Raw genomic sequence first — 25,451 nt, 5'->3', positions numbered from 1 at the left:
TTCTGCTCAAATTCAGAGGAAGAATGCACAGATTGCACTTCCTGAGAGAGGGAGTGGAAAAGGACCTCAGTATCTAAACATCACCTTGGAGAACTTTGCTAAGCCACTTACAAAGCATCTGGGGCTGGGGGACAAAGAGAGGGAGTGATGGTGGAAGACCCCTGAGCATAAGTCAGAAAGGAGGACAGCTGTACCCCTCTCCCTGCCAGCCAAGTCCACCCTCCCCAGTCAAATGAGTCCGTCTTCGCACTGACCGTGCAGCAATTTACAGTTTACAAAAGCTTTTATATCCATTACTACTCTCGAGCACCACAGCCAGCCTGCAAGTGAGGTGATGCCGGTATCACTATCATTACTGCCTGCGCTTTATAAACAGGAAGCCAAGGTCCAGAGACTGAATGGGTGGAGTCAGGAGCCAACCGGGACCTAGGTCTAGAACCAGGATCTCCTGCTTTCCAGCTCCCTTAAATCAGTGGCCAGCAAATGACGGCCCTTGGTTCAAATCTGGCGTACACCTACTTTTGTAAATAAAGTTTTATTAGCGTGCAGCCAGGCCCACTCTCTTATACATTGCTCAGGGCTGCTTTTACACTGCAACTGGCAGAGTCGAGTGGTTGCCACAGAGACTGAAGTTGTTATTTACCATCTAGCCCCTCTAGAGAAACAGCTGGGTGGCCCCTGCCCTGTAACATGAATAAATGCAGCGTTTAGCAGAGTGGTAGCTGCCTTCACCCGGGTGCTGCAGGCTCCTCACTCAGACTGCATTCCCCAAACTCTGTTCCCCAGAACAAGTGTCCCTCAGAACATTGTGTGCTCCACAAGGGTAAGACCTGGCTATCAATGAATGAATGAATGAATGAATGAATGAATGGGAATGAAAAACAGAGAGAAAATCAATGTAAAACATCGGTTTGAGTTTGGGAACATGGCACCCGATCTTTCCCTCTCAGGGATTCACACGGGAAAAGCCCAAGCTGCCAAGGTCCCCGTTCACTTGGCTTCCCCTCGTGCTTGCTAGATTCAGCGGAACCCCTTCCTGCCCCAGGACCTGCCGACATCCCAGGCACAGGTCAGCCGGGACATGTGGGAAGCCCTGGCCCGTTCCTTCCTCCCCACTCAAGAAGAAAGGAAGAGGTCGGGGGTGGTGGCTCATGCCTGTAATCCCAGCACTTTGGGAGGCCGAGGGGTGGATCACCTGAGGTCAAGAGCTCGAGACCAACCTGGCCAACATGGTGAAACCCCATCTCTACTAAAAATACAAAAATTAGCCAGGCGTGTTGGTGGGTGCCTGTAAACCCAGCTACTTGGGAGGCTGAGGCAGGAGAATCGCTTGAACCCAGGACAGAGGAGGTTGCAGGGAGCCAAGATTGCACCACTGCACTCCAGCCTGGGTGACAGAGCGAAACTGTCTCAAAAAAAAAAACAAAAAAAGAAGAAAAGAAGGAGGAGGAGGGGGAGGGAAGGAGGGGAGGGGAGGAGGGAGAGGAGGAGGAGGAAGAGAAAGGAAGACAGCAGCAGCAGGAGAGGATTCGAAGAAAAAGAGCAAAGAAAACCCAACAAAGCCATGCTGGTCTCAAAGCCCTCAGTGACCCAACCTTAAGGTCCTAGAAAATTCTCCGTGTATGATAGGGGCAGAGACCTCCGCTCCCTGGAACCCTGACCCACCCCTTGTGCTAGCTCTGCAGGAAGAGCTCTTCTGCTACAGGCAGGGGGCTTGGAGGGGCTCTTGGGATCCCAGGATGGTTCTCGGAGCTCCAGGAAGATGGATTCTGGCTACACAAGGGAATCGGCGCTTCCCACCATGGACCGTGCTATTCCTGGGTGAGGAAGCGGGTACCACGGGCAGAGGTGTGGGAGCAGAGGACCCCGGGTGCATGCTGGGGGACCAGGACCTGACACAGAACCTTTTCAGCTCTCTCCCAGACGGCCTGAAACTATCTTCTATCTTGACCTATTTTCTCGTTAGAAAGAAGTATTTCTGCTGATACAGTCGTTTTTTAAGAGAAACGTTTCTTAAGAGTTGTTTTTTTAATATAAAGGTGTTGACATGAAATGATTTCTAAGTACCCTGTCAAGAGGGGAAAAAAGCAAATGACAGAACAGTCCGGTCCCATTTTCTTTTTTTTTTTTTTTTTGAGACGGAGTCTCGCTCTGTTGCCCGGGGTGGAGTGCAGTGGGCGGATCTCAGCTCACTGCAAGCTCCACCTCCCGGGTTTACGCCATTCTCCTGTCTCAGCCTCCCGAGTAGCTGGAACTACAGGCGCCGCCACCTCGCCCGGCTAGTTTTTTTTTTTTTGTATTTTTAGTAGAGACGGGGTTTCACCGTGTTAGCCAGGATGGTCTCGATCTCCTGACCTCGTGATCCGCCCGTCTCGGCCTCCCAAAGTGCTGGGATTACAGGCTTGAGCCACCGCGCCCGGCCCTCCGGTCCCATTTTCATAAAAACAACAACAACAACAACCACAACAACAACAAAACGTCTCCAGGGAGCAGAGCCCAGAAGGGCTCATGGACCCTGCCAAGAGGCAGGCAGGATTGCAGAGGAGGAGCGTTTACTTCCTACACTTAGCTTTTGTTTGCTGATTTGTACATCAAGACGCACATAATTTTTGAAATAGAGATCTTTTAAAACAGTGAATCCTGAGCTTGACTGCAAGGATTGAGAGCACATGAAAAGGGGAACCCACCCCCATCCCGGCATCCCACGCTGAGGGGACCCTGAGGGAGATGAACATTTGGCTTTTGATGCCGTCACTGAGGACCCAGGGAGATGGCAAGGAACAGCTCAGTGCTGCCAGGCTGGCCTTCAGCCCACAGCCTGCTTGCTGGTCCTGGAAGGACAGTGAGGGGACGGCTCCCGAGCCTCAGCCCCTACACAGTGCTGCACCCTGTAGAGAGGAAAGTCAGGGCTAGGTTGAGACTTGCAAACGCTGCCTCGGGGCTGATTTTGCCATGAGTCAGGGTTTCCGTCTGCAGTCGACGCCAGCCTCCTCCAGACCCCCCTTTGGGCAGGCTGCAAGTCTGAGCAGGACTATCCTCCCCGTTGGCCCTGGAGAGCCCATGGCTTCCCTACTCACCACCCCCTGCACTGAGAAACAACCATCCCTCCCTGCTGGCGGGGGACCGGCGAGGGGCCAACTGGCAGCTCAGAAGTCTCCCCCAGGAAATGACAGGGAAGCTGTAACAGTGGAAGGCTGGGGTGGGTTTCAGATACGGCCCCTGTCCCAAGGGCTCACTATTCCACTTGTCTTTTTTTTCTTTTTTTTTTTTTTTGTGAAACAAGAGTCTTGCTCTGTTGTCCAGGCTGGAGTGCAGTGGCGCGATCCTGGCTCACTGCAACCTCTGCCTCCTGGATTCAAGTGATTCTCCTGCCTCAGCCTCCTGAGTAGCTGGGATTACAAGGCGCCCACCACCACGTCCGGCTAATTTTTATATTTTTAATAGAGACGGGATTTCACCATATTGGTCAGGCTGGTATCAAACTCCTGACCTCAAGTGATCCACCCACCCTGGCCTCCCAAAGTGCTGGGATTACAGGCATGAGTCACCATGCCCGGCCACATCCACTTGTCTCGGTGGTTAAAAAAATGCAGTGGGGGAAGAGCTGTGTCTCCAAACCACTATTTCAAATATACGATCAATACAGATTTATCTAAGAAAAAGCTGAAATAGAAGTAAGATAGAAATTTACACTCCCTTGCTCATGGCAGGGGGGAGGCGATGTGGCCACCCCAGATGGAGAGGTTCTGACTAGTGTGATCTGTAGCTGGGAGTCCTCATCTTTTCTCCTAAAAAGTCTCTCTGACCTCAAAGGCAGGACCCAGGAGCGTCTGCCAAGCAGAGGCCGAGGGAAAGCCGGTGGATCAGGACTTAGGCGCTGACCGCAGTGGCCTAGCCAGGCAGTTAACCTGACAATGGCAGGGGAAAGCAAGACTCACCTCCCGTCTTTCCAGAACTAGTAACCCAGGCCAGCCGGCTCCCCGGTCGCACCCCATGCTGCTCGTCTAGCGGAAGCGGTCTTTCCTAGGCCTCCTAAATTAATACTGAGTTCACACGAGAGTCTCTCTTTTCATATTAGTATTTCTCTGATATCAGCAGAGTTTCTTTTCTTTTTCTTTTTTTTTTTTTGAGATGGAGTCTCACTCTGTCACCCAGGCTGGAATGCAGTGGCATGATCTCAGCTCACTGCAACCTCCGCCTCCCGGGTTCAAGCAATTCTCCTGCCTCGGCCTCCTAAGCAGCTGGGATTACAGGCACCCACCACTACGCCCAGCTAATTTTTGTATTTTTAGTAGAGACGGGGTTTCACTATGTTGGTCAGGCTGGTCTTGAACTCTTGACCTCAGGTGATCCGCCCGCCTCAGCCTCCCAAAGTGCTGGGATTCCAAGTGTGAGCCACCACACCCGGCCAGAGTTTCTTTTCTTATTGTGGTAAACTACATATTTACCAAATGAACTACATGTGAACTACAAATTTTACATGCCATCGTAACCATTTTAAGTAGACAGCTCAGGGGCATCAGTGCATTCACACTGTTGTTCCACCATCTCCCCCATCCATCTCCAGAACTTTTTCATTTTCTCAAACTGAAACTGCACCCATGAAACACTCACTCCCCATCCCCTGGCACCTTCCATTCTACTTTCTGTCTCTATGAATTCAAATACTAACACAGACTATTTTTTATTTTTATATTTTATTTTATTTTTGAGACAGGGTCTTGCTCTGTTGCCCAGACTGGAGTGCAGTAGCACGATCACAGCTCACTGCAGCCTCGACCTCCCTGCTCAAGGAATCCTCCCACCTCAGCCTCTCAAGTGGCTGGGACTACAGGCGTGTGCCACCACACCCAGCTAATCTTTTGTAGAGATGGGGTCTCACTATATTGCCCAGGCTGGCCTCAAACACCTGGGCTCAAGCAATCCTCCTGCCTCGGCCTCCTAAAGTGCTAGGATTACAGGTGTGACCCACTGTGCCCAGCCAAGTATTTTTTAAAACAATTTTTTAATAGGCTAAATGCCTGTAGCAAGGAATCACCACTCGCTGACTGCTTCCTGTGTACCAGTACTTTGCAAGGACTCGCCTAATCCTGGCCTCAAGTCTATAAGCCAGACACTATGATTACTCCCATTTTATAGAGGAAAAAAATTAAAGCTCAGAAGAAGTAATTTTCTTGGGTCACTCCGTTTAAAACCAGATGTCTCTAACTCCAAAACTCAAGCTCTTTCATCTAAACCCAGATCAGCAAACTGTGGCCCTTGGGCCAAACCCAGCCTGCTGCCTATTTTTGTAAATAAAGTTTTATTGGAACACAGCCACACCCATTTGTTTACAGACAGCCCTTGGCTGCTTTAGACTGTAACAGCAGAGTTGAGTATCATGACGGAGACCATATGGCCCACAACGGCTAAGGTATTTGCTCTATTTGCTGTCCAGCCCTTTACACAAAAAGTTGGCAACCCCTGTTCCATACACCATGCGGCCCCGCAGATTCCAGAGGCCTGCCCCAAGGCTAGATCGCTGGCCCCTCCTGGAAGAACCCACTAGTCCTGGCAGCACACGTCTTACCAATACAGTTGCCTAGAGCATCTTGTATAAAGCCACTCTTGCACTGTAGCTTGGGTCGGCAGCGGAAGGATCCCAGAGTATTCTGACAGATAAAATCGGGGAGGCAGTTATGAATACCACTCTCACACTCGTCAATATCTGGTACGTCATAAAAAAAGGAAATTGTTAGCAAGAGTCCTGCCGGAAGCATCTTACAACACTTTAAAATCACAAGAAAGATTTTTCTAATGCTCATTACTCAGACTATAACCCAAAACATTCTAATAGAGAAATCATACACAAAAAGGACTTCACTGAGCCAAATCGTGCTCCAGTTGCTAAAGACTTAAAACGCTGACTTTTTTCCCAAGGCTCTTATGAGGCAAACTGTCTGTTATAATAAATCACCCTGGCATTTTCCTGGCAGGTATATATATTAGTATTCATTCGGGCTAAGTGTATGTTTAGTTTAGATCATAAAGCAATTATCTTAGTGGCAACAAACACAGTCTCTATAAACATATTCATTCTGAAGCCTTCACAATATTCCAAATATTAACAAGGGTTACGGTCATGATAGGATGTGATGGGCTGCCCTTCCCTTGAAGTTCATGGCTGTCACATGGTCAAATGTGTATACTCAGCTGGCTTGGCCACTGGGCTCTTGGGGTCCAAACCACCCAGCTGGTGTGCGGGGGTGGGGAGGACAGAACTTGCTCTGTGGACCTCAGATGTCAGAAGGGATGTGTGCTTTGAAGTTACTCTCATGATACAGTGAGTGACACTTTTACACAGTGGATCTGTCCTTCTGAAAGGCTTGAAACGGTCTGTGAAAACTGTGTTCTAAACGATCCTCATCAGAGCCTCCCCATCTGCCAAATAACACCTAAGGCTTGGCGGGGAAAGGCTGGCAGCCAGAAATGCCATGTGTTTATGCAGTGGAAGGGGATATGCTTTGAACCTCAAGGAAGCCTGGACTCGGATGGAAGGCAGCTGTTGTGCAAAAACAGTTGTGGGGGGTTTTTTGTTTTTGTTTTTTGCTTTTTTCTTTTTTTTTTTTTTTAGAAAGTACATGTAAGAACATGAAATTCACCTCTGGTCTTGATTTTAAATACTCAGGCACTGAGTCTTTTTAGAAACCCAAATCTGCCATCATTGACTCCGCACCGTAAGAACGTAAATCTTTCCTAATAGCAGAACTAACCGGTACTGGTGCACTACTGTCAACTTGGTCAGTGTTCTGAACATTACTGGCAAGCACTTTCAATTTCCATCCCACCCGTCCAGACACCCTGGTGGGTATACCACCTCCCTCCTGCAGATGAGCAGGCAGTCGCCCAGGCAGTCACACAGGGCGCAGGACTGCAGGAGCCCAGACCCCAGAGCTGCCCTTCCCACCGCACCGTAGCTACACCTGGGAGACCAGGTTTGCGGACTTGGAGCGCATGCTGTACCTTTGCAGCTATTGTCCTCTGTGAGCTCATAGCCAGTCCCGCAGCTGCTGTCCCGCTGGCAGCGGAAAGAGCCCACCGTGTTGACGCAGGATTCTCCGAGCCGGCAGCTGTGGCTGCCCGTGATGCATTCATTGACATCTAGGAGAGACCGAGGCAGTGCAGGCGTGACCAGCAAGAACGACCCATCCTGATACATCCTCAGGAGGAATGTGCCAAAGCCACGGTGGAAGTGGTTCCCTGCACCCTTGCAAACTGAGCTGAGGCCCACCATGTGCACATCTAGGCTGTGGACTGCATGGAGCCGAAAGCAGTGATTTCTCTCCCATGCTAACCTTCTTATCTACTGCTTTTTCTGAGACCGGAGTTATGTGGTCCTCAAGAACCCGGTAAGTGGGGGCGGCATCTTCTCCATCTCCCCCATCTCACAGACTGAGGGATGTGCCCAAGGCCACTCAGCAGATCCTGGACCCAGAACCTGGTTAGACCCCAAATCCGTCCTCTTTCCCAACCCCGGTGCTTATATTGCCTTGGAGGGCAGTCTTGGCAGGGGCCTCTGCACTGCAAACTCCAGGGTACGAGAAAGCGAGTCCTGGGCTGCTCTCCACCCCTGAATGGGGTCTGGGCTGTACAAGGCAGGCTCTGTTCAGCCCTCCAGCACAGGCTCCCAAGCACAGTGACCTGCCAGTCCTGCTGGCACCTGAGACAGAGATATTTACCTTCACAGGAGACACCATCAGAGAGCAGCTGGTAGCCCACGAAGCAGGAGCAGACCACCTCATCACCCGTGTCTCGGCACTGCTGCTTGCAGGGCCCACCTCCTGGAAGGAGAGCGTGCGTAAGCCAGGGCTGGACGCACCCCAGGCACTGCGTGGTTTCTAGCTCCGTTCAGGCTGGGTCACAGAAAACGCCTTCTGGGCACACGAACCCAGGAGCTCTCCTAGGAGACCCCCAGGATCTGGCTCTGGACACCCCCCAGGGGCTGCTGCTTCAGGTCCCAATCTCCCCATCTGGAAAAATCAGGTGGTGTGCAGGGTGCCCTTTGTAGGCTGGGGTGGACCTGGAAGGGGCGAGGCAGAGAAGAGCTCACCGCTGGCCACGGACATGGGGGTGTGGGCTCCACGTGGAAGGTCAGGCCCCAACTAGGCCTCATGTACCTGGTCCTCACTGAACTCTCGAGCTGTCTCACTGCTCCAAGCCCACTACCATGGCCTGAACTCCTGCAGCTGCCCAGCTGGCTGTGGCCACAGCCTCCTACCTGCATAGCCCAGTAGCACCCCACAACCTGTTCTTCCTACAGGGTGGCCAGAGTGACGCTCAGAGTGCAAATCTCATCAGGATAAGCCTCGACCAGGGAAAGATTCTACAAGACACCCCTTGAACTGCTGCCAGTCTGCCTGTTTCTCGGGCCCCTCCCTCTGGCCCTCTAACCCCACCTCCTTCCCCGGACCACTGCCACCCAGAGCCCCGCTACAGTGGGTCTGTGCCCTTTACACGGTTTCAGGTCTCCCTGAGGACGCTTTCGGGGTTATTTTCCCAGTTAATCCTGCCTCCTTCTTGCAGACCAGCTCTCCCCTCCCCAGAAAGCTGCTCCCACAGCCCTGAGGCTTGCTGGGGCTCTCGGTCACTCCCCTCCTCCCTCTACCAGGCCCCCAGACCGACTATCACTGTGCACTGACTGCATCATTTGGGGATTAAACTGGCTCCTAATTAACACCCTCACCACAGGGCGAACCACTGAAAGAGCTTGTGGGGCAGATCTACAGGTCTAGACATGCCGGAATGTTCCATGAAAGAAAAACACTTTTATCATATGAAAAACAAAGCTGCAAGACCCTTACTTAAATGTGCAAACATTGCCTTGTGAGGCAAATGAATATCACCAATGGTGACAGACCCGTGGCTGGGGCTCCAGGGGCACAAAGGCAAGGAACACTTAGCCCCCTCCTCTCCCCTGAGAGCCTGGGGGAGGCCCCTGTCACCTTCGCAAGGCCTGGGGACTCAGTAATGTGCAGGCTTTCCACACCAGCCCTTACCAGGGCCCCTCATCAGTAAGCCCACCCTTCCCCTCCCCAGCCAGCCCCAGATCTGGAAGGGGGAAGGGAAGGAGGAGCTGGGAGTCCAGGACTCCTCAGGGCGGAAGCGGCTCATGGCTGGCTCCCAGCCAAAGGGCACTTTGCAGGGTAAACTGAAGCAAAACCTGGGTTCCAACTTCCAATGAGATCAGCATTGAGACTCCTTGGTTTTGTTTTGGTTTGTTTGTTTGTTTGGAGACAAGGTCCAGCTCTGTTGCCCAGGCTGGAGTGCAAAGGCGCAGTCATACCTCACTGCAGCCTCAACCTCCTGGGCTCAAGGGATCCTCCTGCCTTGGCTTCCCAAAGTACGAGGATTACAGGCCTGAGCCACCTGGCTGGCCCCTTGGGGTTTGTTTAAATACCAACTCATGGGAGACGCCAGCGTCTCACCTCGGCAGCGGTCATTCAGGTATGGGTCCTCTTGCTCCTCCTCGACCTCAGTGATCTTATCTAAGGGGGAAAAAGACCAAGTCAAACATTTATCCAAGCACCCATCTTATCTTAAAAGAAACTCCCAACATTCTCTCTTCTTGTCACTATCAGGCAATAATGCCCATTTGAACATCTTACATAAACAGCTAAGTATTAACTCTATCCTCTTTAAGACAGAATTACACTTGTAAATGATCTCTGATCCATTATAGGCCAGGCGTGGTAGCTCATGCCTGTAATCCCAGCACTTTGGGAGGCCAAGGCGGGCAGATCACCTGAGGTCAGGAGTTCAAGACCATCACGGCCAACCTGGTGAAACCCTGTCTCTACTAAAAATACAAAAATTAGCCGAGTGTGGTGCCATGTGCCTGTAATCTCAGGTACTCAGGAGGCTCAGGCAGAAGAATCACCTGAACCCAGGAGTTGGAGGTTGTAGCAAGTCAAGATCACACCATTGCACTCCAGCCTGGCCGACAAGAGCGAGACTCTGTTTCAAAAACAGGGATCAATTAGAAAGAGCACAGACACAAAGGCCTGTAATCATTGACTTCATGCTGGGTGCTGTTGCCATAGTCCAAATTACTCGACCAGCTCAGCAGTCACAGCCTTGCTATAACAATGAACACCCGCCCTCCAAGTCTAAAGCGATGCACGCAGTAAAAACTTGTGTCTCCTCACTGATTCTATCAAATGCTATCATGTGTTTGTAAAGGGTTACTCTCCATTTCTGTACTTATTTGTCGCAGGCCAGCACCGGTCTGGGGACCTTATGTATGGCCCCGAGGAAGCAAACAGTGGGTCCACGGCACAGGTAGCAGTGGGAGGAAGGTGCGGCTGTGAAGACAGGAAGCCCTCCCAGAGGAGGGAGCATGCGAGGAAAGTCTGGGGCAAGGACTGAAGCAGATAAAAGACGGAGAGAGAAAGCAAACATCTGGAGCTGCAGAAAAGCTCAGAGATGGCTCACGCTGCAGACATAAATCAGTGAAAATCCACCCCCGAGACGCAGGAGAAATCCTCCTCTAGCACGAAAAGTTTGGGTTTGTTTAAAGTGAAAATGTCATCTCTGATTTGAAAACCCAAGGAAAGGAAGGAGGAGGATGTGGCCCCAATCCCTCTTGATGACTGTGACATCTGAAATCATCTCAGTGGCATCCATGGGGCCCTGGACTTGAAAAGCTAAGAACAAGAAGTGAAAGATGAGTCCCGGGTGACCTGGGTCCCCTGTGACCCGGGACCCGACAGCCTAGACTTGAAAAGCTAAGAACAAGAAGTGAAAGCTTCCCTGCGTCACCTGGGATCCTACAGCCATCAGCTTGACTTAGAGACTACAGGTCTGAGAGTTCTTCCCTTTCACCCCTTCAGGCACCACCCCACTGCTTTATTTATTTTATTGTATTGATTTATTTATTTTTTTTGAGACTGAGTCTCGCTCTGTCACCCAGGCTGGAATGCAATGGTGCCATCTTGGCTCACTGCAACCTCTGCCTCCCGGGTTCAAGTGATTCTCCCTGCCTCAGCCTCCCAAGTAGCAGGGATTACAGGTGCCCGCCACCACGCCCAGCTAATTTTTGTATTTTTACAAAATTAGTACTTTTAGTAGAGACAGGGTTTATCCATGTTGGCTAGGCTGGTCTCGAACTCCTGACCTCAGGTGATTCGCCCACCTCAGCCTCCCAAAGTGCTGGGATTACAGGCGTGAGCCACCGTACCTGGCTTGCGCCTCTTTATTTCATAAGAGAGTGGGGGAAAAACTCAGAGAGAAGAGGGAATGGGCTGAAAACCACACAGCAAGCTTGGCCCAGGCGGACTCCTGCCTCCTTTCAGGTTAATTCTGTTACAGCACGAAACCGTGGCATAAGTGTAAGAGACGACTGGACAGCCACGAAGTCTCCTGAACCCTGTAACTGAACCACACAGAAATGCAGGGTGAGGATACAGAACTGGGGTCACACAGCTGAGCGTGATCTTGAAGCTGCTCTTGGGGTCACATGCCCCTTTGCTGAGTAAGTGTCTATGATTTGACAGAGCATAGCCAGCTATTAGCCAGCGATGGCCCCCAGCTGCTCGTTCATACGTCATCAGCTCCAGATGGAGAAGGCACTGGCCAGGAGGTGGAAAGCCAGGGTCTCCCTCCTCCACATGTTGACCGTGTGATCTTGAGCATCAGACCCTCATCCAAAAAGTGAGAGCAAGGCCAGCCACCCACACTGCCCTGGACAGCTGAAGGGACAAGGGGAGATAGTGAGGGCAGACACTTATGGGGCCAGGTGTTGATACCTAATTTCACACTCCATCCTCCCAGTATCTGATGAAGTAGGACTCCAACTATCCCCACTTCCCAGATGAGGGGACCGAGGTGCATATTAGGACCGGGATGGGAGCACGGATCTGTCTGATCCCGGACTCCAAGCACGCAGCGTCACTCCAGGACGGCAGCTCTCAGATAAGGTCACAAACACAATGGCTCTGACAACTGGAGTCAGTCCATGCTGGGTTAAGGCAATGGTGACATGGACGCACATGTTACCTGTAATGGTTCATTTTAAGTGTCAATTTGGCTGTGGTATGGTCCCCAAATGTTTAGTCAAACACTGGCCTGGACACTGCTGTGAAGCTATTTTTTAGAGATTAATATTGGCCAGGCACAACGGCTCACACCTGTAATCCTAGCACTTTGCGAGGTCAAAGCAGGTGGATCACCTGAGGTCAGGAGTTCCAGATCAACTTGGCCAACATGGTGAAACCCCGCCCCTACTAAAAATGCAAAAATTAGCCAGGTGTGGTGGTGCGCACCTGTAATCCCAGCTACTTGGGAGGCTGAGGCACAAGAATCACTTGAACCCAGGAGGTGGAAGTTGCAGTGAGCCGAGATCACACCACTGCACTGCACTCCAGCCTAGGTGACAGAGCAAGACTCTGTCTCAAAAAAACAGAAGAGATTAATATGTAAGTCTGTTGACGCTGAGAAAAGCAGATCATCTTCATACCATGGGTGGGCCTCACCCAATCAACAGAAGGCCTTCAGACTGGCCTCCCCCGGGGAAGGCAGCATTCTGCCAGCACACTGCCTTTGAACTCCAGCTGCAATGCCCCTCCTTCCCTGGGGCTCCAGCCTGCAGGCCTGCCCTGCAGATTTTGGACTTGCCAGCCACCACGATCACGTGAGCCAAGTCCTTAAAATATCTCTCTCTCCAATCTCGCTCTATATGCATATCCTGGAGAACCTTAATACACTGCCCACAAGGGAAGGAAGGGAGAAAATTACCTGTTTCTTGGAGGCCCCTGACATCCAAGTCTCCGGTCTCCTGGCTCTTGACACAGCACGCCCGGAAGACCTGTCCACACTGGTAGCCGACCATGAGGCTGTACTCGCAGCTCTGGCCCTGGGCCTGGGCCGCCCTCCCCAGCAGACAGCAATGGCAGCACCTCTGCAAACACAGGTGGAGATCCCAGATGGAGGAGCGGGGCAGACAGCCCAGCTGGGCCCATGAGAGGCCTCAGGGGATGCCTCTCTGAGCCTTGTCCACACAACCTGGAGAGTGATGACCCAAGTCTGGCTTAGATACCACTCCTAAATGTCAGCAACAAATAGCAAAGCAAGCCCATCCCCCTACCCCAAACCATCTAGGCCCCAGTTCTGAAAGGAACCTTAAAGGGCCTGGCATCCATCTCCCCTCTCCACCCCAACACGCAATTGCACCCCTCAACATCCCTGCCCTGCCCAGCGACCACCTGGCTCTGCTCACACACCTCCAGGAGGAGGGAGCTTCTTCTAGCACCGTCCACAAGCTCCAAAGTTCTGTTCCTTTTGCATGGTCTGAGGTTTCTCTACCATGCCTGGAAGAATGACACGCATGCATCTTGCCTTTCCGATTTTGAGTTAGGGGGGTTCAGGCAGCAGGAACTGCATTGTGCATTTGAAAGCACAGCAACTTCAAGACGAGTCATCAAGCAAGGTCAAAGGACAGGGTGGCTGTCTGCCACCCGGACCCAGGTCCCCATAGTTACTTCCAAGTCCCTGTGGCCTCACACCTGAGTCCCAGAAGCAACATTTGCCCTGACACATGAAAAGCCCTGCTTCAGTCTTTATTAAGTGGTTATCCTAAGAAGGAGCACAGAACTTTCCAAACAGTCCCCAGCAGGAGCCGGGAGGTGTTTGCTTCAGTTACGTGGTGTTGATGGGTCTTCCAGGCCGCTTATCCTACGCCCTCTGCTGCCAGAAAGTGTAGGGAGCATCAGTTACCTCGTCCATCTTTTGGGGTGTGAGTAATCCTTCCCGGAAACACAAATCGCTCATCTGTCAAAGCGATCTGTTCCCATTCCTGCTAGAATGTTCTGTGCTTTTTACACACCTCTCAAGTCTGGGGACATGGGCACAGCTGTGCGCCGGAGAGACGGCATCCGCGAGGCCCAGCCCTGCATTGGGTGCCGGGGATGGGGGCAGTCATTAAACGTCCAAAGTCCTGGTTCCCATGCACTCCCACCCTCACCCCACCCAGCTCCCTCCTGTGCCAGAGCCCTGCCCTGTGAAAGCCCACACAGGCCAAGGTGGGCAGGGGGCTTGGGACCCCCAATTCCTCCACACAGAGGCCCTCTACAGCCCAGTCTATGTGGAGAATCCCCACAAAGGAGCTCCCACACCCCCTCCTGGAATCCAGACTTCATTCAGATTCTTGTTTCTTAAAATGATTCCAACACCTTCCTAAGTAGGAACGGGAAGCTTCTTCCAGGGAATGTATTTTCGTCATCTGGCGCCTCCAACAGGAGCCCAGTTTCTAAACCCGGGCTCCTCCAGGCCCAAGTTCCTCCTGGCGGGGTTTGTTCTCCTTGCTGGCTGGGTGGTAAGGGAGGGATGGCCTGGACACTGGCTTGGGTTTACTGCCAGTGTTCAGACCGGCAATGCTATCAGGCACCTTTCCACCTCTTGCAAAGACGCAGCCCTTCCATGGCCATAGCGGTCTGAGTGACCTGCTAGCACGTAGGGTCCTAGGAGCACTCAGGGAAGAGGACTATGCCATTTATTCACAGCTTACCTTCAGGGTAGGATCCCGTCTGGGTCCCTGACAGGACTGCAGAGAGGCCATTTTGGAGGATGGGCCTCTCTGAACCTCAGTTTCCTCTTCTAGGGTGGTTATAGAGGCCAGATCTTATCAGAGGTCTTAGTGAGGGCACATTTTTACCTCTGGACCCTGACTAGTCTGTGGGTAGAGAAGCCTGAGAGCCTCCTGGGTAGGCGAGGGTGCCTACCCCGAACTGAGAAGAAGATTCCGAAAGCCCAAGAGAAGCCCTGCTTTGACTTCCGCGTCTGCCCAAAGCCTGGAGACAGGCAGTTCTCAGGGCAAGGCCAGATCACTTCACCCCCACCGCCTCGTGGGAGGCTCGGCCCCAGGTGTCCTCTGGGGTTTACGGCTACAGGGGAGGGGGAGAAATACTGGGGTTTTCCACCTCCCTCCTGCCCCTACACCCAGCTGCTCACAAAGAAAGGTGGCCTGAGGCAGGGAGCGCTGACGGACAGTGTCTCTCGGCTGGCAGGGCCTGGGTCTGCCGACTAGTGGGGACGGGCAGCGACCCCACACGGTCTTTGGCTCTCACCTTCACAAACGTGGCCTCCAGGCTGGCATTGTCACCATGGGGCGCGGCACAGTGGTCCTGCTCGTTGGCCAGGCTGATGCCCGTGGCACAGTGCAGCTCCTCCAGCTGGCTGTGGCAGCACTGCTCCTGCACCATCCTGTGGGTGAGGGGTGGGCTGGACCAAGGCTCTGTGGGCAGGGGGCCCGGGGCACAAGGTCCTCGGGGGTGGGGGTGCTCTCACCTTCGAGCCTCCCCTTCCCTTCCCTGCTCCCACAGACACAGAGAGAGAAACACACAGCGCCCCAGTGTCACACAGAAGGAGCTCAATTAGCATTTAGTTAGAAAGGCTTGGCCGGGCACAGTGGTTCACACCTGTAACGCCAGCGCATTGACAGGATGAGGTGGGAAGACCAATTGAGCCCAGAAGTTTGAGACCAGTCTGGGCAACATGGTAAGACCCTGTTTTTTTCTTTCTTTCTCATTTTTTTTTTTTTGAGATGGAGTCTCACTCTGTCGCCCAGGCTGGAGCGTAGTAGTGTGATCTCAGCTCACTGCAGCCTCTTCCTCTCGGGTTCAAGCGATTCTCCTACCTCAGTCTCCCCAGTAGCTGGGACTACAGGCATGTGCCACCACACCTGGCTAATTTTTGTATTTTTGTAGAGATGGGGTTTCACTATGTTGGCCAGGCTGGTCTGGAACTCCTGACCTCAGGTGATTCACCCACCTCAGCCTCCCAAAGTGTTGGGATTACAGGCGTAAGCCACCATGCCTGGCCTCTTTCTTTAAAAAAAAAAAGAAAGACAGAATGCAGCATGGGTCTAGAGTCAGAGTCAGGAGGCCCAGTTTTGTCACCAGAGTGGCCATGTCACTCCTCTGAGCACTAGGCTTCACCCACAAAATGTTCCTGCTGATTTGAAAACCAAAAAGCGGCGGGGGGCTGACTCTGGGCCTGACCTTCCATCCCTTTATCAGGTCGAACTCTTCTCAGTGCTCATCCCATCTTCCAGGCTCAGAGCAAACAGCTTCTGAGAGTCCTGCGGGGTAGCCTGCCCAAGGCCCCAGAGGGAGGGATGGGGGCTGCAATGGCACCTAGCTGCACAGCCCACGCCTCCCAGCCGTGCCAGAGCTCTGGGGAGAGGTCCTCGACCTGCCAAAATCAGCTTCTCTGACACAACCACGAGGCTGTGACAGCTAGGGGCTGGTGTGGGCGGGCTCCAAAGGCAATGGGCAGGAGAGGAGTGTGTCACCGGAGAGTCACCCAACCCGTGCCTCCAGGAGAGAGGGTGGGGGCCTCCCCAGCTTCCCTGCACTGCCAGGCAGGTCACCTCTGCACAAAAATGGCAGCCACCAGTGCACCTTCCCCCAACCTTCCCTGGGGGAGTGGAGGTCTGCACCCGGCTGCCCGTGCGTCTCCAAGACTGCCTTCAGGCTCCGGGATGGGATTACCGAGCTGAGCTAGCCCATGTTTCACTCATGCTTTCGGTGGATTTGCAAATAACAGGCATTTCACGAAACTGCCAGAGCGAGCCACCAGACGTGCATGCATCCATTCAAAAAATATTGGCTGGCCAGAAAATCACAAGTGTTGGTGAGGATGTGGAGACATTGGAACCCGTGCGCATTGCTGGTGGGAATGGAAAAGGGGCAGATGCTGTGAAGCACGGTTCCTCACAAAATTAAAAATAGAAAAATCACAGGACCCAGCAATTCCATTTCTGGGTATATATCCAAAGAACGGAAGCAGGGCTTCAAACTGATACTTGCACACCCATGTTCACAGCAGTTTGTTGTGTTTTGTTTTGCTTTGCTTCGTTTTTGAGATGGAGTCTTGCTTTGTCGCCCAGGCTGAAGTGCAATGTTGTCATCTGGGCTCACTGCAACCTCCGCTTACTGGGTTCTAGTGATTCGCCTGCCTCAGCCTCACGAGTAGCTGGGATTACAGGCGCCCACCACCATGCCCAGCTAACTTCTTATATTTTTAGTAGAGATGAGATATTGCCATGTTGGCCAGGATGGTCTCAAACTCCTGACCTCAAGTGATCTGCCCACCCCAGCCTCCCAAAGTGCTGGGATTATAGGCGTGAGCCATTGCGCCCGGCCTCACAGCAATATTATTTGCAACTCCCAAAAGGTGGAAGCAATCAAGTGTCCCAGGCACCTCAGGGTGTCCAGCTGCCTCAGGCTCACCCCCAATCCGCCTGGCCTCTATCTCACGGCCCCCTCAGCCACCTGGTTACCCTTGTACCTGGTGCTTTCTCCTTGGGACTGGCTCTTGCTGGCTCCACTCCAGCCACCCTGATCCCCTTGCTGTGCTGCCCAGCACCTGCACACCCTCTCCTCTGGGCCGTTCCCTCAGCCTGGGATGCTCTTCCCACTTTCCATACTGCCCACTCCCTTGCCCCATTCAGGTCCTGGCACAGTGAGGCCAACCCCACAGCTCTAAAATCGTAAACCCGCCATGCAGAAGCCCCTGTCCCTCCCTGTTTCCCTCACGGCACATCCTGCCTTCCTGCAAACCATCAGACTGACTGATTACTTCCTTCGCATTCTGCACCCCTGTAGAATGCCACCTACACAAGGTCAGGGAACTTTGCATATTTCGTTCACCGATTTATCCCCACTCACCAGAACGGAGCCTGGCACCTAGCAGGCCCTCAGTGAGATTTGCAAGATAAAGGGGTTAGAGAAACGCTGGGCTGGAAAATGTCAGCTTGGGACCTGCTTTAGGTTTCACTGGGTGTGTTCAAATTCCTCCAAAAGACGCTGAAGGGCATGTGGGTTTCACCTAATCCAAGGTTTTAGGTGGATTTAGATCTGGATCCCAAGGAATGTCGGGCCTTGGTGGAGACCTAGAGTCAAGATGATACATGATGGGAAAACATCAAAGCTGCCATCTTCTGACCACCCCAAACGTGTCCTTGTTGAAGCTGCAGGCTGCTTAACCCCTGCTTGGCCAGAGCCCATGGTTTCAGAGAGGTCGGCCTCTCCCTGCAGTCCTCTCTGAGCCTCTCACCCACTCGGGGAGCTGACAACCCCTCCTTTGGGCCCCACGGACCCTCAGGGCCTCACACACTTGACTCTTGCCCAGGAGGGCTGGCCTGGGCTCTCCTGCCCCTGGCTTTCATCCTGCCTCTTCCTGAGCATCAAGAGCTGATACAGGTTTGTTGAATGAACAAAAACTGATTTTACTTCAGCTGGTGAGCCTCACAGGACGCCACTTCAAAAGGAGAGAACTCGGCTGGGCGCAGTGGCTCGCACCTGTAATCTCAGCACTTTGGGAGGCCGAGGCGTCAGATCACTTGAGGCCAGGAGTTTGAGACCAGCCTGGCCAACATGGTGAAACCCCATCTCTACTGAAAATACGAAAATCAGCTGGGTGTGGTGGCGGGCGCTTGTAATCCCAGCTACTCGGGAGGCTGAGGCAGGAGGATCGCTTGAACACAGGAGGCGGAGGTTGCAGGAAGCTGAGATTGCACCACTGCACTCCAGCCTGCGCGACAGGGCCAGACTCCATCTCAAAAAAAAAAAAAAAAGAACTGGCTAACACAACAGACAAACCAGGTGTCAGTGACCCCTGTTTCTTGCATCTTTTAAATATCACTATTAAGAGGATTCTCATAAATCAGATTTGATTTCTGATCTGCCCTATCCCTTGCCTGCCTTTACTAAAAATGATAATCTGTACAAAACTCATTAGAAGGTCCCTTCATGAGCATCACTGCACTGCTGGCCACGCCCCGCACCCAGAGCCCTTGCCTCACTCAGATAGGAGCTCTGACCTCCCCGGGTTGGGGAGGCTGGGGCAGGGTCCTGCTCACCCGGGGACCCCCACAGCCACATCAGTGCCTGCCTGCTGAACCCTTACGTGGGCTCCGTCTCACTGTGAGCTGGAGTCCAGGCTTGGCCTCTGATTGGCACAGGCTGCATGACGTTTGGACCCCAATGAGAACAGGGTAAAGGGGAAGCACGCAGGAAGGGCTGGAGGGCAGCAGACAGCACCTGGGGCCACAGGGCAGTGACACAGGCAGAGCAGGGTGGCTCAGTGGCTCACTGGAGGGGCAGCCTAGGACAGGTATGTGGCCCCTGGTCTGTGTGTCCACTGGATGAGTCAACGGGCCAGTCACTTGCATCCGGTGACCTTTGAGTGGTGTCCTAGGCATTAAGCCACGTTTCAGGGACACTGTCATATGGAAACTCACGATACCCAGGAGTCTGGACTTGCACCCGTACTTAAAGAGAGAAGGAATGCCCTCTCAGCCATTCTGATGGTATTTCTTACATTTCAGGAAATCTAATGTATGTTTAAAATTTACAAGAAGGCAATGTGTTTGTCCTCTGGGACCCAAAGGAGATTAAAGATAACCCCCAAATTGGCCGGGTGCAGTGGCTCACGCCCATAAACCCAGCACTTTAGGAGGCCGAGGTAGGAGGATCACCTGAGGTCAGGAGTTTGAGACCAGCCTGGCCAACACGGTGAAACTCTGCTTCTACTAAAAATACAAAAATTAGCCTGGTGTGGTAGTGCGTGCCTGTAATCTCAGATACACAAGAGGCTGAGGCAGGAGAATCACTTGAACCCAGGAGGCAGAGGTTGCAGTGAGCCAAGATCGACATACTGCACTCCAGCCTGGGTGACAGAGAGAGACTCTGTTTCACCAAAAAAAGAAAAAAGACAACTCCAAAATTTATCAAAGACATTGGTGAGTAGAAGTCAGAATACATTTGATAGTAACTAAAATCCCCATTCACAAGCAAGGCCCAGAGAGTTGCTGAATCTGTGGCCTCAGTTTCTCTGTCTGCACATAGAGGGGTTACACGGGCTGATGCCTCATTTTCTTTTATTTCAGTAAGTATTAGTAACAGTGGCTCCCTATTATGGGCTAAACTGTGTCTTCCCAAATCCATCTGGTGAAGTCCTAACCCCCAGTATCTCAGAATGTGACTCTCTTTGGAGACAGGGACTTTAAATGGGTGATACAGTTAAATGAGGTCGTTAGGGCCGGCTCTAATCCAAAAGGACTGGTGTCCTTCGAGGAAGCGGTGAGTAGGACACAGACACACACAGAGGGAAGGCCGTGTGAGGACAAAGGGAGAAGAGGGCATCTACAGGCCCAGGAGAAGGGCCTCAGGAGGAACCCACGCTGCCGACACCTCAGTCTCAGGCTTCGGGCCTCCGGAACTACGAGGAGCCAGCGGTTGAGCCGCTCTGCCTCTTGTACTCTGCTCTGGCAGTCCTGGAAAACCAGTACACTGCCACAGTCTGGCTTTGTGGTGCTGGTTTCATAGGTGATCTCTGATTTTTTTCTTTTGGTGGTGGGGGCATGGAATCTCACTCTTGTCACCCAGGCTGGAGTAAAACGAACGGTCTCAGCTCACTGCAACCTCCGCCTCCCGGGTTCAAGTGATTCTCCTGCCTCAGTATCCCGAGTAGCTGGGATTACAGGTGCTCGCCACCACGCCCAGCTAATTTTTGTATTTTTAGTAGAGACGGGGTTTCACCGTGTTGGTCAGGCTGGTGTGGAATTCCTGACATCAGGTGATCCACCCGCTTTGGTCTCCCAAAGAGATGGGATTACAGGGGTGAGCCACCGTGCCCAGGTGATCTCTGATCATTATAACCCCGAAAAGGAGGTATCATGGTGCCTTTGAGCTGGCTCAGGTCACCCAGCCAGAAACCCACCCAGGCTGGTCCACCTCCCCAGCTCTAGTCCTTCCCAGGGCCAGGCTGGCTGCTGTCTGTGCAGACAGTACACAGAATGCTCAGTGCTCATCATCCAGCCTCACTGCAGAAAGGCCAGCCAGCGGCCCCTATGACACTTCCAGCACTTCCTGCACCCGCTGTACGCCAGGATCACGGCTCCCACTCATCAGATGTCCCATAAATCCTGACTGCATGGTCTCCCAGTCAATTCAAGCCACGCGAGTTTCCTGTTTTCCTTTGTTTGCTCTATAATGCTTTTGACTTTTCAAGAATTTCCTTCATCAGGATCTATGTTCCTCATCACGCTGGAAGGCAGCAGCCCATGCACACCCCAGCACAAACGCAAATCTCCGGGATGAGGCCGGCGAGCCGTCCCCGTACATTCTTTCCGTGACAGCTCTCCAGCCCGCGCCCCTGGCTCCAAGCATCACGGCCGCTTAGACTCGAACTTGAGGCAGAGAAAACAAATGGATGGCAAATGCTGGCTGCTTCCACACCCTCGCCTCCCAGACATGTACCCTGAGTTCAGATCCGCACATCATTGCTTACCTGCTGGACACCTGGGGAAAGCCTGGTCTCCTGCTCTGTCAAATGGGGTTCATAACAAAGTTCAACGAGATAATGTACATCAAAGGCTCCACATAAAGTAGGTGCTCCAGACGCCTGCTGGGGTTTTCACTATTATTATTATTTTTTTCTTTTTTTTTTTTTTGAGATGGAGTCTTGCTCTGTCGCCCGGGCTGGAGTGCAGTGGCCGGATCTCAGCTTACTGCAAGCTCCGCCTCCCGGGTTTACGCCATTCTCCTGCCTCAGCCTCCCGAGTAGCTGGGACTACAGGCGCCCGCCACCTTGCCCAGCTAGTTTTTTTTGTATTTTTAGTAGAGACGGGGTTTCACTGTGTTAGCCAGGATGGTCTCGATCTCCTGACCTCGTGATCCGCCCGTCTCGGCCTCCCAAAGTGCTGGGATTACAGGCTTGAGCCATCACTATTATTTTTATGATGATGATCAGCATGACCTAATCTCATCATTTATTCTTTTTTTTTTTTTTTTTTTGAGATAGAGTTTCGCTCTTGTTGCCCAGACTGAAGTGCAGTGGAGCAATCTTAGCTCACTGCAACCTCCGCCTCCCAGGTTCAAGCGATTCTCTGGCCTCAGCCTTCCAAGTAGCTGGGATGACAGGCACCCACCACCCACGCCTGTCTAATTTTTTTGTATTAGTAGAGACGGGGTTTCACCGTGTTGGCCAGGCTGGTCTCGAACTCCTGACCTCAGGTGACCCACTCACCTCGGCCTCCCGAAGTGCTGGGATTACAGGCGTGAGCCACCGTGCCCGGCCTCTCATCATTTATTCTAAGCTTACGTGGTCTCAGAATTTTCAATGTAGGGAGAGAAGACTAAAAACAGTCGATCCAGATGTTGGTTAGTGCAGAAGGTGAAAAACCGGCTGGAGAAACACTTCACTCCGTGCCGGCTCACCGGCATTTTGGGGGTCTGTAGGTGCTCCGTGTTTCCGTTCGCAAGGCTCTTTAGTCACATCATCTCCTCTGCTCCCCCACAACGGTCCCCCCTTTTTTTAAAAGAGAAAACTGACTTGCCCACAGCTACCCAGCTGTGGCAAAGCAGCTGCAAGTCCAGATCTTCTTGCTCCCAGCCCAGTGAAGGAGACAGATACCCCAACAATCACAGAGTGGCACAGGAGAGGTTAGTCAAAGCCTGGTACCAGGCCGGTGCCAGGAGGGAGGCAGGAGTCACCCACTGCAGCACCCGCAGCCCGGATGGATCCGGGCCTGGGTGTCCAACCTCTCCCGAGAGGTCTGGCACACACTGTCCTTTCCTCCCCCGCTTTCCTCTAAAGGAACACTGTTCCAGTCAAACAGTGGCCACTGGCAAACGTACCTGCATTCTTTGGATTCCGTGGCATATGGCAGCGAGCAGTCCTTCTGATGAGTGGCCATTCGGTGTCCATCTGCACAGCAGGCCTCCAGGAGGACATCCGCATCCACTGTGCAGGGAAGAGAACAAGCTGAGAGGTGGCTCACCACTCAACGGGCGGAGGGCCCCTCCCAGGTGCACTACCAGGACATGCACGTCCTTCTATCTACAGCATCAGGCTGGGGGCACATCCCTTAGTCACTCTGCAAACCAATACTGAAAACTCCACCGGGCCCCAGCTGGGAGCCCACACCCCACCCCTTCCTAGAAGAAAGGCCTGAATCCTCCCCTATCTGAATCCAACTTGGACAGGGCTGCGGCTCAGCCCCTGAGATCCAAGCACACATGATCCCTGCTCCAGTCACACGCTGGAGATGCTGATGCCGTCCCTGTCCAGATGGGGTCCCTGCCTTCACAGTCCAGTGGGCAAGAAAGCCCCTGCTGACAGAAGCAGGGCCACGCTGCCGGCCCACCCAGCCCAGCAGGTCAGGGAACAGCCGACAGGACTCTTTCCAGAGGAGAGACTGCAAACAGGGAGGGGGCTCAAAATGCAATGAGCTGAGTCAAGTGAGAGTCTCTCGCCCAGGCTGGACTGCAGTGGCGTGATCTCAGCTCACTGCAACCTCCACCTCCTAGGTTCAAGTGATTCTCCTGCCTCAGTCTCCTGAGTAGCTGGGATTACAGGTGCCCACCACCACACCCGGCTAATTTTTTGTATTTTTAGTAGAGATGGGGTTTCACCATGTTGGCCAGGCTGGTCTCGAACTCCTGACCTTGGGTGATCCGCCCGCCTTGGCCTCCCAAAGTGCTGGGATTACAGGCGTGAGCCACCGCACCCAGCCTAAAAACCACCAATTCTAAACCAGCTTCTGTGACCCACATCTGTGTTTTCTCCTTTAATCTTGGGAGCAAAGGGGCAGGAGCCGGGACACAAGCCTCAAGCTACAGATGAGGAAACCAAGGCTGGTGATGGTTTCTGCCCTTGACTTACCACAAGACCCCCTCTTCTACAGAAAAAGGGACCTGTGAGAAGACTGGTGAGGACAGGACTGGCAAAGCAGAGAGCACAGGTTCAGGAGTAACAGCAGTCTGGCCATCTTATCTCCCACTCACAAAAAGGGCAGATGAAAGGGTCACACACCAAGCAGCCGGCCCACACCCTCAGAGCCAGACCACAGCCCAAATGAGCTGGGCGCACAGGCCCTTGTGCCCCATCCCCCAGCCCAGGCTACAGCCCCAATGGGCACCCTCCCAGCCCCTCAGCTCACGGAAAGGAGATGACCCCATTGTGCCCTGAGGGAGGAGCAGCCGGGTGCCAGGTGCCCACATACTTGGCCCTCAGTCTAAAGGACTCAAATGCCAGAAAGCATTAGCACCGACAGCCTCAGCTGCTGGGCAGAAGGTCACCTCTCGGCAGGACGTTACAAAACTGGGCTTTAAGAAGCACCACTTTTCCTTCCTAATGGCTTTCCAGACCCTAGAGGGTAAATCCCACTGGGCTTGGCAGCATTTCCGTTTCCGCACATACAACTGTGGGTGCTCTGCCTGAACGCATTCTCCTTCCACGCTGGGCCCTCAGGGTGGCCCAGAGGGAGGCTGCTGTCTGCTGGGGGAGGCAGCACCTTGCTAAACCACCCTATCGGTCCTCCACCACTGTAAGCACTTCTAGACTATGCGGCCTTCAGATGCTCCATCCCGATCTCAGCAGGGGAGGAGGAGAAACTTCCAGAAACATTCCAGAATGGATAGGGTCAGTGCACAAATGAGCTGGAGCTCAGCCAGGCCATTCCACATGGCCAGGAGGAGGGGGTCTCACCTAGAACCATGTCCCCCAGTGACAACTTCTGGGCTTTCCCTTTTCTCCAGGGCTTCCAGGAAACTCAAAGCTACTTCCTGCAGTGCACAGTAGACCCACCCTTCTTACTCTCACCCGGCTCCCCCAGGCTGGCAGGAAGAGTCCTGCAGTGGTGTGGGTAAGGGTGAAGGTCCATCCCACAGCAAAGCCCAACAGTTTCCAGCAGCCTGATCACTCAGCCCATCCCCCACCTCAGGTGTCCCCTCTCCAACGATGGAACGTGAGATTCACCAGGAGCCAGAGATAATGTCAAATTGTCTGGAGTTGCGGGCCTCCCAGCACCAAAGTAAAAGTCATCAGGAGTGACAGCCATGTTATCATGGGGATAACCCTGAATGTTTCCATTCATTCATTCATTCATTCTTGCTCTAATTCATTAAGAAAAGCAAAAGCACTCACTAAGCCAATGACCTTATCTGTTACAGATGAGACAGGCCGTGCTGCACTCCTGGATGAACACGATGTGATCCAGTCATGTGGCCTGACAGCGAGGCTGCTTTCCCCTGTGCAGCCAAGCCCAGTTCCCATCTGTCCCCACCCCCTTCATCCCTTCTGCAGACAAGCCCGGTTCCCATGTCTGTCCCCACACTCCCTTCACCCCTTCTCTGGCCAGGCCCACTCAGCCCCCGCCTGCAGTTTCACCCTTGTGTCTTCTGCAGCCTGTCTCCTGTCCTAGCCCACCTCCCATGCCCTGTCACCTTCTCCTGGCCTCCCCGCCCCTGCATGGCTCAGGTGCCCCTCTGCTCCCACATCACCCTGTGCCTGGAGAATGTCTCTCCATCCTCCGGCGCCCTGCCTGCCTGCCCTACACTCATAGCCACAAATGTCTTGAGGGCAGGCTCTGTCTCCTGTCCTTGTATACCCCCGGCATCCATGCCAGCACG

The 25,451-nt window shown here is 53.1% G+C and overlaps 1 protein-coding gene across 4 annotated transcripts in view; it reads right to left on the bottom strand.

Moving 5' to 3' along the window:
• The window catches only part of FBLN1 (fibulin 1), a 98,620-nt gene that overhangs the window by 59,848 nt on the left and 13,321 nt on the right, over positions 1-25,451 (bottom strand). For all 4 annotated transcript variants that reach the window (XM_030914535.1, XM_030914537.1, XM_030914536.1 and 1 more), the window contains exons 2-8: positions 22,677-22,782; positions 15,099-15,234; positions 12,772-12,934; positions 9,465-9,524; positions 7,719-7,820; positions 7,003-7,140; positions 5,570-5,707 (exon numbers count right to left, since the gene is read on the bottom strand). In XM_030914535.1, coding sequence (XP_030770395.1) covers positions 5,570-5,707; positions 7,003-7,140; positions 7,719-7,820; positions 9,465-9,524; positions 12,772-12,934; positions 15,099-15,234; positions 22,677-22,782 — 843 coding nt within the window. The remainder of the gene's footprint in view (positions 1-5,569; positions 5,708-7,002; positions 7,141-7,718; positions 7,821-9,464; positions 9,525-12,771; positions 12,935-15,098; positions 15,235-22,676; positions 22,783-25,451) is intronic.

This window comes from Rhinopithecus roxellana, chromosome 13 (assembly GCF_007565055.1).
Source record: "Rhinopithecus roxellana isolate Shanxi Qingling chromosome 13, ASM756505v1, whole genome shotgun sequence".
NCBI lineage: Eukaryota > Metazoa > Chordata > Mammalia > Primates > Cercopithecidae > Rhinopithecus > Rhinopithecus roxellana.
This window is presented reverse-complemented; position numbering and strand designations above follow the sequence as displayed.